The 15,226-nt window shown below is 30.7% G+C and overlaps 1 protein-coding gene across 1 annotated transcript; it reads left to right on the forward strand.

Moving 5' to 3' along the window:
- The first annotated feature begins 9,305 nt into the window (after positions 1-9,305).
- On the forward strand, positions 9,306-12,521 carry LOC145579007 (alcohol-forming fatty acyl-CoA reductase-like). Its single transcript, XM_081636295.1, has 10 exons — positions 9,306-9,384; positions 9,499-9,602; positions 9,777-9,976; positions 10,530-10,630; positions 10,727-10,919; positions 11,060-11,221; positions 11,363-11,444; positions 11,656-11,922; positions 12,039-12,166; positions 12,247-12,521. The coding sequence occupies exons 1-10, from the start codon at positions 9,306-9,308 to the stop codon at positions 12,395-12,397; spliced, it is 1,467 nt and encodes a 488-aa protein (XP_081492421.1). The 3' UTR covers positions 12,398-12,521.
- The last annotated feature ends 2,705 nt before the right edge of the window (positions 12,522-15,226 follow it).

A 15,226-nucleotide genomic window follows, 5' to 3' on the forward strand; every position in this document is an offset into this window, starting at 1 on the left:
GGTGGATGGGAGGGATTAAAAAAACAAATTTTTTAGTGTTTTTTTTTTTAAATTAATAATGTTTAAGGTAAAAATATCACACCACGTGGTCCAATTCTATGGTGACATGTGGTTCAATAAATGGGCGACATGTGTCCCAATAAGGAAAGAAGACGTGACAACATAAGAGCAACTGAATGATGAAAGGGTCTTCCTTACATCACAAAGCCCAATTCTCGACAGACGTGTCATGATAACGCCCTAAAGAACATGTGTCCTCACTTGGTTGCGCAGCCAATCAATGACCCCCATTTTAGATCACCAAAACCTAGGAGGGCACACATTCCCTCCCCTATAAATATCTCAATCATTAATGATGGGAGTGTTGGATAGAGACATATCATTCAACGCATATTAAATTACTCTAACTTCTCTCTACTTTCTCTTTCTAAAATCCTTCGTTTTCCGGTTACAAACTTGACCGTTGGAGGCGAATATTTCGATACCGAAATATTCGTTGTTTTGCAAGTGCCTGCAGTCGTCCAAATACGTTGAAAAATTTGTATCCTAAGGGAATCTTGAAAAAACCCAGAAACAAATAAAATCAATAAAAGATAACCAAGCATCATTTACAAAAAATTCTTAAAAAATCTAAAATGCTAACACACGTACATAATACCTTAGAACTAAATATATCACAAATTCGGCCGAAAATCGCTTTAATAATAATAAACTTCATCTGAAACAATACAATATCTGAGTTAGCATTAATTTGGTATGAAATTCAGTAAAGTATAGTTGTTTGAGTGAAAAATACTCATGTGCTCCTTCACTTTATATTTTATTTAAATTAAACAAGTACTTAAATAGTATGTGCATTTAAAATAGTCAATGATTGATAAATTATGATCTAAATAAGGAAATTTAACTATTTGAAAGATTTAGGAAAAAAATAGACAATAAAAAAATACTTCCTCCGTTTCAGTATGATAGTTTCACATGGAATCAATCACATAAAATAAGAAAAGAAGAATATTTGGAATCTAACATTAAAGTAAAAAATAATTCATAAATAGTTTTGCCTTATTTAAATTTTTTTTGATTTTTTTAGGAAACCGTTAACCATAATTGCTTAATTCAAAAGAATAATTTCTTTACTTAGAGTTACGTCATCAATTCACAATCAATTAATTTAACCAATCAGAATTTCATATGTATAAAACAGGAAATAAAACTAAGTTAAAAGTGGAATACATTGAATATGGCCTGGGTCGTAGATCTTTTTAAAAGGCCCAAAATAATATATGAGACTAACATACTGAAATGGAGGGAATAATTCTTACTATAATACTCCTTCCGTGTTTTAATAAATGTTATACTTTGACCGATAAATAGTTAAAGTATTAAAAAATTATAAAAGAAAGATAGTGGAGTTAATACTTTATTGAAAAGTAATGAATTTGAGAGGAAAGATATAATAAAAGGGAAAAATGAAAATTAAAAATCCAACCTTTGCACTTTCTTCTACTAAAAATTAAGCCTTCATTTTATTGCTCAAAAATCCAATCTTTACACTCCACATTCTCCAACATATCCATTTGACCTTTAACCTGTTAAGCAGGTTAAAAAGTTTTTTTTTTTTTTTAATTCTCTCACTTTCCTTTCTCGCTCCTCCTCTTTCTCTTTCCTTTCTCCTAAAAATCAAAAACAACCATCAGCTGCCTCGCCACCAATTCCACCACCACACAATAACCTCATGAACGCACCGCACCACACCTCCGACAGCCCTCCAGCACCGCGCCTCCAACAACCCACACAACACCAATTCCGCCACCACACAATTTAATTCACCCCACAATAAATTTTTTTTTTCTTTTCTCTCTCCTTCCCCCAAACACCACAAGTGCTCCACCTATTCCCACCACCACTACATCACTCCAGTCCCATCCCCACCGCCAGAACCGCCCCCTCCCTTCCTGGCCAAGGCACCAACCGTCCCTATTCCACCCAACCATTTTGAAGCCTCGTTTCCACCCCTTCCCAACCACCGTAGGGGCAAAGTAAGGCCGTTGATCTTCATCAATCTTCGCTGGAATAATTCCACCCAACCGCAACAACCCCGTTTCTCTAACGATTTTGATTTCGCCGGAAAACTCCATGTCGATTATGTATCTAACCGTTGAATTTGGCCAGATAACGTCGATGAATTCGTACAAGATAAGGGGGAAAGGGGATAGGGGTGGTCGACCGGTGTTTGTGGATTGTGATTGTGGGTGGCGAATTGGTGATTGTAGGTAGCGTGTGTTCCGGTGAGAGGAGTGGTGTGGGTTTTTTTGGTGGGGAGGGGAATGGTGTTGCTGGGTTCCGGTGGCCGGTGGGCGATGGGGATAGAGTGGTCAGGGAAGGAGTTGGGGGACAAGCTGGGTTTCCTGAATTTTTTTTAATTTTTTTTTTTTTAATAATTTTAAAAAATAATTGACCCATTAATAGCTGATACGTGGCATGTAACTTACAAAAATCGGTCATCAACAGGTAATGGATCTGTTGGAGAAGGTGGGGTATAAAGGTTGGATTTTTTAGGAATAAAATAAAGGTTGGATTTTTAGGAGAAGAAAGTGCAAAGGTTGGATTTTTCTTTTCCATTTTTCCTAATAAAAAAGTAGTAGTGAGTTTAGGTGAGGATCATGAGAGGTAAGAGATATATATAATATTTAAATGTAGTTTTTTACTAAAAGGGGAAGTGTAACACTTATTAAAACAATGCCGGATTTGATAATTAAGTGTAACACTTATTAAAACAAGGAGAAGTATTGTCAAACCTAAACCCAATGCTACAACGCTTACTTAACAAAATATAATAAAAATATTAAAAAAATAGATATAAAGAACTCATTTGGTTGAAGATCGAATTGAATAAATAATAATAAAGTATGGAGTAATTAATTTTTAAAATTATCGCCCGCACCACGCACATATGAGGCAAGTAAACCTATTTGATGAAGAGAGAGATAGAGTGTAAACATATGCAATAAAAAGAAAATGTTGTAATAATTGTAAAATATATAATAAAATTGTAATTGTTGCAATATTAGTAGAACAAAGGAAGTCTTCTGAATTATTATTATTTCATACTCCCTCTGTTTTTATATAATAGTCTCATAAGAAAAGAAGAATATTTGGAATCTAATATTAAAGTAAAAAACAATTCATAAATAGTTTGCCTTATTTAAATTTGTTGATTTTTTTGGGAAAGCACTAGCCATAATCAATCAATCAATAACTCAATAGCTATGTACTAAAAGACACACCAGCAATGACACTTGTCACCTCCTGGTGTTTCTTAATTTTTTTTTTTTTGATAAAATTTTATAAAAAAAACAAATCTTATATACAAAAATAATTCCCTAACCATATATAATATAATTACTAAAAAAAAAATTAACATATCTTTAACACAAATATTTATATAGCTATAAAAAAAACTATTTACATAATTTTGATCATTTTGTACATCATTTTATATCTAAATATCTGTTATATCCTTTATTTTGATGAAAATATTATCAACTACTCCCTCTGTTTTTAAATACTTGCTCCACTTTTCTTTTGCGGCCGTTTTTAAATACTTGATCCATTTCCTTATTTGGAAAGATTTTATAATATTTAATTCATTTCTCTCAACTAGTGGGACCCAATTTTATTACTTCTAGATTTTCTCTCCTCCAATTTACCTTCCACTAACCCCACTATCTCTATATTTTATTACTTTATTTAGTTTCTCCTAAAACTCTATGACATGAAGAAATGGAGCAAGTATTTAAAAACCGAGGGAGTATATTTTTAGAAATTTGTATTTTTTTTTTAAAAAAAAAAAACTAATTATGATTTTTTTTAATGGTTATTGAAAATTACCGTGTATGGCACGTGAATTAACTTAGTTGCATAATATAAGGGAGAAATTTCCTTACTTAAAGTCATGCTATCAGTTCACAATCAATTAATTTTACCAATTAGAATTTAATATGTATAAAATAAAAAAATAAAAACGAAGTTAAAATTGTATAGGTAAATCTTTTTTAAACGCCCAAAATAATATATAGAACTAACAAATTGAAACAGAGGGAGTATTAAAGTAGTCAATTTAAGGTGTAAAAGAGAGAGAGAGAGAGAGAGGGGAAAAAAAAAAACTTAAGAAACAAATGTTGTAGCATTTTCGTTTGCTTGTAATTTTAGGAGAGTACCAATTGGGTTAAACAAGTTGGTTAAAGTAAATTTATTTGGTCCAAGTTGATCAATAAATGCTGGATTCAATCAAATTTTAGCGCGTGCTTCTTGAAGATGTGTGTTAATATTCTCTTTTATTGAAGGAGTCCTTTGCATGAGTAAAGATTTTGTAACTTGACTAAATTCTTTGCATAGAGATGTAAGCAAAATAAAAGGAAAGAGAAAAAAAAAATAGCACATCTTCATCATTTGTATGCTTACTATTTGAAAATTCACAACTTAAAAATTCCAATTTTTTTTTTTTTTTTTTTTTTTTTTTTTTTTTTTGGTTGTCGTCTTCCACTCTTCCTGTCAGTGTAAACATTGGAGCCAAGCATGAATACTTATTTTTGAAGCCAAGAGCAATATTTCTAATTTTGTAAACATTTAGTGACGGATTCAGGAATTGTAATTAGGGGTAGCATAGAATAATAAGAGGAAAAAAAAAAAACACAAAAAGTAGAAAAAAGTTCTAAATTATAAACTAGTATTATCGTTTAATGATTAGCCTTTAAATTTGAAAAATTCATTTTGGTAGATAAATTTTCATTTCACCAATATGGAATAAATTATATCCTACTTATCAATATGATCAAATTTAAAAGTAATCCATATATATGTTTAATAGTATACTTTTATATGTATTTTGTATTTACTATTCATAAGGTTAAAAACAATATGGTAATTTATATTAGTATAATATAAATAAAAAGAAAATATAAAACTATAAAATTATTTTATTTAATATTTCGTATAAATGATTGATTTAATCATATGAAACTATATAGTAAATATATTACATACCAAATAGATATGTGCATTAAAAAATGCAATAAAAAATGGGAATAATTTCATCAACGAAGGAGTTTTTAAGAATCATAAGTTACTCATTTTATTTTGTTATTGTTATGTTCGGTATCATGTAGGGTGACTAAAGTAATTAAAGTATAAGTACATACAATTTATAATTTAAAAATCATAGATTCTACTATATAATTTGTAACGACTTAAATGATGAGGGTTATTCAAAAAATATAAATTATGTACAAATATAAGTAAAAGTAATTTGTTCTAATTAAAAGAAGAAAAAAAAAACTCAAACCTAAGAGATAAACATGTTTTATATATAACATGCCTCTTTTATTTTAACATGGAAAGCGAGCCTCTAAAGAGACAGATTACCTTTATTGAACAACCTTTTTTTTTTTTATTATATATATATTAATTTCAGGGGTAGCATGTGCTATCCTGGGTCCAACTTTGAATACATTATATGAAGTATTTGATAATATATATTGAGACAATGTTAAAAAAAATATTAAATAATTATATTCTACCTTCTTATATGTATGAACCACAAATGATAGTCGAAAGTAAAGGATTCTATGGTAGTCATCTTTAAAATGACTACCATTATACTAATTTTTTGTTACCTAATTTTTATTTATTTTTAATGTTAAAAAATAAATATTATTCCAGTATATAATTTTCAAATTCATTTATTAATTTTGAAATAATTTTTGAATTTTTTTATAATTTTATAATATATAATTAATTTACAAAATTTAGTTTTGTTATTACTTAAACTAAAAAATAATTCTTAAATAATTATGACACAATATAAAAAAAATTTAAAAATAAGAATAAATAACATTTATAATTAGTTTTGACATAAAAAATATCAACCGAAAAAATATTAGTATACGTAGTGTCAAACATAAAAGTTTAACCACTAGTATTTTAAAACAAAAGTAAAACGAAATTATATACTCCCTCCGTTTTTTTTTAAGTGACACACTTTCCTTAAACGACCGTTTTTTTAAGTGACATACTTCCTCTTTTAGAAATTCCTTACATTTTAATAATATATCTTCGCCCCACTATCTCTTACTTTATCATTTCTCACTCCTTTCATGATCCCCACTTCCTCTCACATTTTTTTACTTTATCATTTCTCACTCCTCCAACCTACCCCACTAACATCTTATTTTATTAAAGTCAATAAAATCTCCTAAAACTACGTGCCGGTCAAACTGTGTCACTTAAAAAAAACGGAGGGAGTAGCTAACTTCATTTAATTTTAGGAAAATTGGTTAACATATTCCATACATATAATTTTGTCATGCATATCTAGAAATACTCATATCAATCTAAAAAAAAAAAATACATTTATGGTTAGGGAAGTGTTAAATACCTCCATCAAAAGTGATCATAACAATCAACATTTAGTGTGAATGTACAACCATGCCTTTAGTATTTCACCATTATCTTCCCTCTTGCCACCAATCAATAACACCTTGACACTGCCACCTTGACCGGCAATGACTGTCGCCACCGCACTAACTAGCAACAACCACGCATCATCACCCCGACCGACAACTACCACCACCATCACCCTAACTGACGACCCACCACCTTCTCTCGCCGACGGGAAGGTGGTGGTTTTTTAATTTACTTTTTTTAATTCTATATTTAGTTTTAAGTGATCAAACTCTGATATCTTGTTTTTTTTTTTTTAACATTTTAATCAACCAAATTAATTCACTATTTTGTTTTTCATATTCTTAATAATTCACCAATCCTCATCATATAATCTTATTCTTTTTATTCAACTTTAATCATCCAAACCGTATTACCTTCTTTTAATAATATTCACATTCACTCAATCAAATTCCACTATCATAATCTACGTATGTAGAAAATAAAAATAAATGAGACTTTTTATTCGAGAACCGATAACGTACTCTAATTGAGCACACCAAATTTGTAGAGAAGAAGTGTGTATCAAGTGGAAGTGTGGAACTACATGACCGACAATCCTTGAATTGAAGAATTATTACTCCCGAAATTATTACTCCCAGCTTATCAACTACACGATACACGTAGAATTTTAGTCAATCTATTAAATGAATTTATTCAAATATTGTATTCAACAAAAAATAATTAAGAATTATCGTATAATAATTTCTTATATAGTATGCCTAGATAGGTCAACTGTTTATGTGAATGAAGGACATATTTCAGGTCAAGTTGCTGTATAAATTAATAAAAAAAAGACAAAAACTAGTAAACCACCATACCTGCGAGACAACTTATAGATGGTATGTCTACATAAATGTATTAGAATTTAGAAAGTGCTACACTCTTTCATATAAATCTAGGATCTATCGCATTTTTGTTCAAAAAGTTATGATATACGTTATGAATAAAATTTAATAATACTCGTATAAAGTTAGTTGGATGTGTACAAGGCAAAATATTTGATAAAAAATTATATTAAAAATCCATTACTCATTCTCTTTTTTGTTGTTAAAAAAAGAACCAAGCTAAGCTTGGTCTAGCTAGTGGTAAGATTGTCACCTTTGAGATTGGGGGATCAATCCCCACTAGGGACACTTTTGAGGGTGGGGATCCCTTACCCTTTTCCCTCACTTTCAAAGTGTCTGACCAACAAATATCGGACCAAAAAAACTGTGAGGGTTGAGGTACGGCTAGGGTATTTCTCCTTACCCTTATAAAAATAATTCTCTTTTTTGTTGTATTTGTGCATTAGAAATTACTATAATATTTGGTGTTATGTATAATTTCTTCAAGATAATGACAATTTTAAAGTTCAAAATTTGTTTATGTCTACATGTGATCATCTTTTTTATAAGAGCAGTGCATTTATCAGGAAACTTACCCCTTATTCTCCATAACCCCCGGATCAAAAAAACCGTGAGGGTTAAGGTACGGTTAGGATCTTTCTCCTTACCCTAATAAAAATAATTCTCTTTTTTGTTGTATTTGTGCATTTGAAAATTACAATAATATTTGGTGTTATCTATAATTTCTTCAAGATAATGACAATTTTAAAGTTCAAAATTTGTTTATGTCTACATGTGATTATCTTTTTTATAAGAGCAATGCATTTATCAGGAAACTTACCCCTTATTCTCCATAACCTCCCTCCCCCCGGGAAAGTATAGGAGAATTTTAGCTATTATTGTACATCTTATAATCCGATCGTATTTAAATTCATCTTGATATATATAATTAGGTTTTTTCTTCCATAAAGACGGAATTTATGTTACTGACTGAGGATTTGGACTTGGCATTGGATACAAATTAAAAGAAGATAATAGTGCAATTAGATTAGCTTATGTATACAAGGAAGATACAAGGGAGAGTGTATCTTCCTCGACAAGTAATGCAAGAAAACCATAGTACCCAAAAAATGAACTACGCAGCTGATTGGTTGGCTAATTTAAACTAAAATGGAACAAATTCGATAAGATCAATTTTATTTTTTTTTATTTTTTTATTTTTTTTTATTTTTTTTAATGTGAAAAGATCCAAACGTGTGTACATACGTTGCACCAAGTTCAAACATATCATCATTTCGATTATTTAAACTTAGATAAATTGGGCATATATAAGAAACAAATTGCCTAAGCAAACAAACAACTTGTGATTATGCAATTTGGCATTATCCCAACACTAGTCAGCAATCTCAGCTCAATACTATGAAGAATTTGATCTACTAAAGCACCAATCCACCCTTCTAGGTGACCATAAACAGCTAACTATTTGACATGTTAATATTTCTTTTATTTTATTAATTAAAAAACTATTTTCTCACATAAAATAGATCTTGTTGAAATGTCAAGAACTACCACGTTTACCCATAATTTTGGCCAACAATATAGTTGGCACACATTTTGCTGCCATTTTTAATGAAATTATAGATGAATTTCTGTAAATCAACCTTTTAAGTAAACTAAACAATTATTTGATAACGTGTCGTTTTATAATTGCATGTAATAATTGTTACTATTAACATAAAAATATAGTAAAAGCAAAGTCAGTTAATTCAGTTTTGGTGACTTGCTAATAATAATATAGTGACGTAGGACCACAAGTTGCTTAATTTGGTCATCGTTGTATACTGCCTTGATATTGACTTGAGTTATTCCTATATAAACGTTCATATATTTCAGTTACTTTCATTTTATTCATCTAAAAAAATTCAAGCTACTTAAAAATTTAAACAATTTTAGCGTATTTAATTTCCGAATATTACCATGGATTTTGGTAACATAATTGAGTTTCTAGGCAACAAAACTATCTTAGTTACCGGTGCTACTGGCTTCATTGCTAAGAGTACGTAAAATTTCTTCCTTCTATACATCGATCTATGAATAATTACACATTTTCATACACTCTCGTTGATTTCATATTAACACGTTTGTAATAATGATTAATTTAATGATGTAGTTCTCGTGGAGAAGATACTTCGGATTCAACCAGATGTGAAAAAGTTGTACCTTCTTGTAAGGGCTAGAGATGCTCAAGCAGCCGATGCTCGGCTGCAAGATGAGGTATATATATTATTTCTAACATTAGTGAACTAATTTACGTACAATTTTACTAAATTGGAAGTTGTAAGTGTGTAACGTTGCTCACATAGCTAGAGTTACCGGTTTTTTTTAATAATATTCGCGTTACCTTATTATAAACTAATTTTATTGTTGTTCGTTTTCATGGACATATAGATCTTAGGAAAGGAGTTGTTCAAAGTTCTAAGAGAGAAAATGGGATTAAATTTTGAGTCTTTTGTGACGGAGAAGATAACTGTTGTTGCTGGTGATACATCGTACGAGAATTTGGGACTTATGGCTGAGCAAATGAAAGAAATGTATGAAGATATAGATATTGTTATTAACGTAGCAGCAACCACAAAGTTTGAGGAAAGGTATGTTATTATTATTATTTTTTTTAACTAATACTAGTATTTTTGTATAAAATACTCTTAAGTATAGATTTATTAACTAAGTAATGTGCTTTTGAAGGTGCCTAATGTGTAAAACTATTTTCTTTTTGAAATAATGTGTAAAACTATTTAATGAGTGTAGTCTTGACCTTTAAAGCTAATCTATCGTTGAATAAATTACTCTCGATAATTAATGAAACAAGTTATTTCTTAGCAATATGTACGTTATATAGTGTGTGATTTAGCTGAAATGTCAGCAAAGTTGGTAATTTCGTACCACCGGTTAAATAAAATAGAAATAAATTTGATTTAGAGAGTCAAAAATGATAATTAATGTAGATGAATCCGATCTCATGTCAAGGGGACTATCTCTAATAACTGAACCATTAGTATCAGATAGGTATGGTCATGAACAAAAATATGCAAATGAAAATGACTATATATATGTCCATGAATTTATGTTTCTAAAAAGGGCATTTAAAAAAAACGTACGTACAGTAATACTAATTGCATTTATTGCATTAAATGGGTGTAGGTACGATGTTGCATTGGGTGTGAATACTCTAGGACCTAAACATGTTGTCAACTTTGCAAAGAGTTGTGCTAAAATACAATTGCTCATCCATGTTTCAACCGGTAAGTTCAAATCACGCCTGTTTTTGTTTCAGGGACGGAGAGAGTACTTAATTTGTCGATATCTCTTAACAATATTTAATTTTTGTATTTTCTTAGCGTACGTGTGTGGAGAGAAGGCGGGAATAATATCTGAAAGCCCATACACGATGGGTGAGACTTTGAATGGTGTAACTGGCTTGGACATCGAATCTGAGAAAAAACTTGCTGAACAAACTTTAAGCAATCTTAAATCTAGTGATCTTCCTGAGAAGGTTATTAGACAAAAGATGAAAAACTTAGGAGTTCAAAGGTATGATGAATTACTTCTTGGCGTAAAACCAAATTAAATTATACTCGAATATAAATACTATCATGAATTACTTCTTGGTGTAAAATCAAATTAAAGAAATATTCCAATTTTCTAATTAATTAAAACAATTGATCAAATAGGGCAAAATTTTATGGATGGCCAAATACATATGTATTTACAAAGGCAATGGGAGAGATGCTTGTAGGGCAACTGAGAGGCGATTTACCAGTGATTATAATGAGGCCTACAATTGTTTGTAGCACTTTGCAAGAACCCTTTCCTGGTTGGGTTGAAGGTTGCAGGTATATATTATCTTCTAATCGATACCATGATCAAACATTATAATCAGTCTTAAAATCTAGAGTAATTTAAGCTAAGAGCTTTTATTTTTGGACATCAATAATTTTAATAGATTTCGTTTCAATTTAACTATTTGATGGCAGGACTATTGATAGTGTTGCTGTAACATATGGAAAAGGAAGCTTAAGTTTGTTCCTCGCGGACAAAAGCTCTGTCTTAGACTTGGTCCGTCTTCTTTAATCTCTACACTAGTTACTAAATCGTACTGCAATAACACTTTGTTACAAACACAAGTTTAGTTTTTTGTTTTTTGTTTTTTTTTTTTTTTTTTTTTTGTGACAATAGCTGCAAATAAAATTAAATTCACATACAAATGTAATATTAGATGTATGAGGATGAATTTTAATTAAGTCGTGTCCTTTATGTTCACATACAGATACCGGCTGATATGTTTGTGAACTCGATGATTGTGGCAATGAAGGCCCATGTAAATCAACCTTCTTTGACAGTATACCAAGTGGGAAGTTCTTACAGAAATCCAGTATCCTTTAAGGAGCTGCATGAATTTCACTACCATTACTTCACTAAAAATCCATGGACCAACCGTGAAGGCAATTTGGTAAAAATTGGCAAAGGTCTAGTGTTGAGCAACATACTCATATTTGAAATGATCCTCTTCATGTGGCAATTCGTCGTACAAATGGTATATATATATATATATATATTAGCAACGAATTAAATTAAATTAAATTAAATATCATATACATTTTTTTTTTTCTATTTTAACACTAGCTAAATTGTATTTAATTTTTTTTACAGATATTAATTATTGCTACTAGGATGGGTCGTAGTGACTTGCAACGTACCTTGTTTAACTTTGACAAAAAGCTGAAAATCGCAATGAAATTGGTGGACTTGTACAAACCCTACTTGTTCTTCAAGGGCATGTAAGTAAAACGGTTGCTTTAATTTTAATAAAAAGTCGTTATGCATCTAATTTATGACTAATTTTCGCTTTAATTAACAGTTTTGCCGATGCAAATACTGAAAAATTGTTCATCACTGCCCGCGAAAATGGATTAAATGAAGATGTCTTCAACTTCGATCCAATTGGCATCAACTGGAAAGACTATTTCATCAATGTTCATCTTCCTTCAATTGTTAAATACTTGTTCTAATATGTTTTCAAGATCTTCATCTTGTTCTCTTTCAAATTTGAACAAATTTGCAAGATGCACTTTCCAACTTAACTCGGATCAAGATCTACTAACTCGTTTTGAATTGTTATTATTTTATTTCATATTGCAAATGAATATTTTGTAGCCTTAGCATATAATATTATTTATCATATAATAATGTCATCATAATTTATATCTCTTTTTTTTCTTCAAATGTTTTAATTTTAAATGTGTAAGCACCTTGTATGGAATATTTATAAGTGATAACGCCTTAAAAGTTTGGGGCTTTTCGTAACATTGTTGCAATTGTGGTATTACTATTACGTATTTAATCGTACCTTGTATAATGTAGATTGTTATTTCAGATGGTATACTACAAGAGGGGGGGATGAATTGTAGTAAGTTCCTAATGCCTAATTTTCGCAGAATATAAAACAGTTATAGTTAGGAACTTAAATAGTGCAAAGCAGATTTTACGAGGAAACCTTCCAAGGCCTAACCGGAAGTAAAACCTCAGCCCTATTGGGACTTATAAACAAATTCCACTATAATAGGCAACTCTCTTAGTACAACCTATTACACAGCCCTTTGCTTTGCAAGTTCCACCACGTACACTTGCCACTTGATAGGACACTTCCTACCAGACCTAAGACACTTCCTAGGTACCTTTTTCCCTTTACCCTGGACACTTCCTAGGTGACCCAAGACACCTCTCAGGTTCCTTTCACTTGACCCAAGACACCTCTCAGGTTCCTTTCACTTGATGTGCACTCACATCTACTTGAATTTTAGAGATTTCAAACTCATACACTCAAACGTGAATTTGTAGAGAATTCACAATCTCACCCCAAAACCCAAAACACTCAAACCCTTTTTCCCATTACAAGATCTTCAAGGAATAACACTAAATACATATATATGAATAAAGAGATAAAACTAATATGTTGGACACTCGAGATCTGTCTGGAACTCACTAGACGTACTGTAACTAAAACCTGATAGGAACTTTGACCAGGAGGACTGACTTAGTTTCGTGGTGAAGGATGAAACCATTAAGCACGGCCACTACACCTCGTCGGCCTCTCTTTTGAATGAATACATATGAGCATATTTATAGGACACTCGAATTATTCATTTCACCTTGAAAAAGATAGGTTTTATGAAAAGATAAGTTTAAAAGATATTTTCTAAAACAAGTGTTCCGAAAATATATCTTTTTGTTAAGAATAAAATCTGTGAATAATAAAAAGATATAATTAATATAAAATCAGATTTTATTCAAAACTTATCTTTTTGTTTAAAAATACTTTTTAAACAAACTTATCTATTTCCAAAAGAGATTTATTAGAAAATAAATATCTTTATTCAGTAAAACCAAATCCCTAAAAAATATGCACGTATTATATAAATATATATCATTAAAACCAACTTTTAAAGACGTGCATACTTAAGTTCCTATTAGGTTCGGAACTTCTGACAGTCTCTGAGTTCCTGACAAGTCAGTAACTCTAATTTCATTGACTATCTGGAATTCACCTTGGTTCTATATAAACTTGTTCCAGACCGAATTTTATGTCCAACATACTTACATGAATCATAGAGCAATATACTTCTATTTCTCCGTCTTCATGTTGCTTCTCTGAGATTCTTGTTCTGGAATTCTGTAGTCTTGATGTATTTTGGATCTCAGGTTTTGCCCCAGCATTACACCGGAACCAGGTCATTACAACCCGTTGATATGTTCCTGTCAGGACACACCTTTGCCCCAGCATTACACCGGATACAGGTCATTACAACCCTTGATATGATCCTGTCAGGGAAAACCTTGAAGTTCCATTTCTGGAACTCTTCTTCTGCTTTACTTGTCATCCTTAGTCTTCTAAGGTTCCTCTGTTTCAGTCCTCACTTTAACTCTCAGATTTTACTTATCCTGCAAACATCAAAACACTAAAAGACTCTTATTAGATAGAAGTTTGCTCAATCATAACATCATCATCAAGACCCCTTTTTGATGATGACAAACTGAGCAAACTTATGAGGATAACAGAATAAAACAGAAGGTTATTTTTATTTATAAAAACAATAAAGAAAACTAAAACAAAACCAAACTAAGCTAAAGCTAGCAAATTAGAAAACTAAACTAAATTAAAAGACTCCTACACATACATAACCTATATATGCATATGATACTTACCTCGTGAAGATAACATATGCAAACATCTATTTGCATAGTTACCTTCATGGTTCCTTAGCCATCATCATACTTATCAACCATAACACTCATCATTGTTCTTGTTCCTTTATTGCTTATCCTATATTGCTTAAGTTCCTGATATATACCTGTCATTACTTGAGTTCCTTGTACCCTGTTCCAAGCATAACTTGTTCTTTCTATGCACAACTAAACAAACATGTTAGATAGATAATCATCATCAGTTTATAATCATCAAAACCTAATTACTCAACAATTTCCCCCTTTTTCATGATGACAAACTAATGATGCTTATCACACATTATAAGATCAATTGTTGTACATCTATTCCTCCTTAGTTTTTCAAGGAGATAACATTAGAACAAGTTAGGAACATACACAGGAACTTCATATAGTTAGGAACTTAGCAATACACATCACTTATCAATATGTATATACTTTCAATGATCATGATGTATGAACTTTAGACTTAACTACTGCATGCCATAAGCATATTTACATATTCTTCCCCCTTTTGTCATTATCAAAAAGGGTATTGTTCCACACGTTTGTTTTTCGTAAATTACACACGCGTAAATTCATATGTCACACCTACCACCATATAATAAGTAAATATA

Source organism: Chenopodium album, chromosome 14, assembly GCF_948465745.1.
Source record: "Chenopodium album chromosome 14, dcCheAlbu1.1, whole genome shotgun sequence".
Classification (NCBI taxonomy): Eukaryota; Viridiplantae; Streptophyta; class Magnoliopsida; order Caryophyllales; family Amaranthaceae; genus Chenopodium; species Chenopodium album.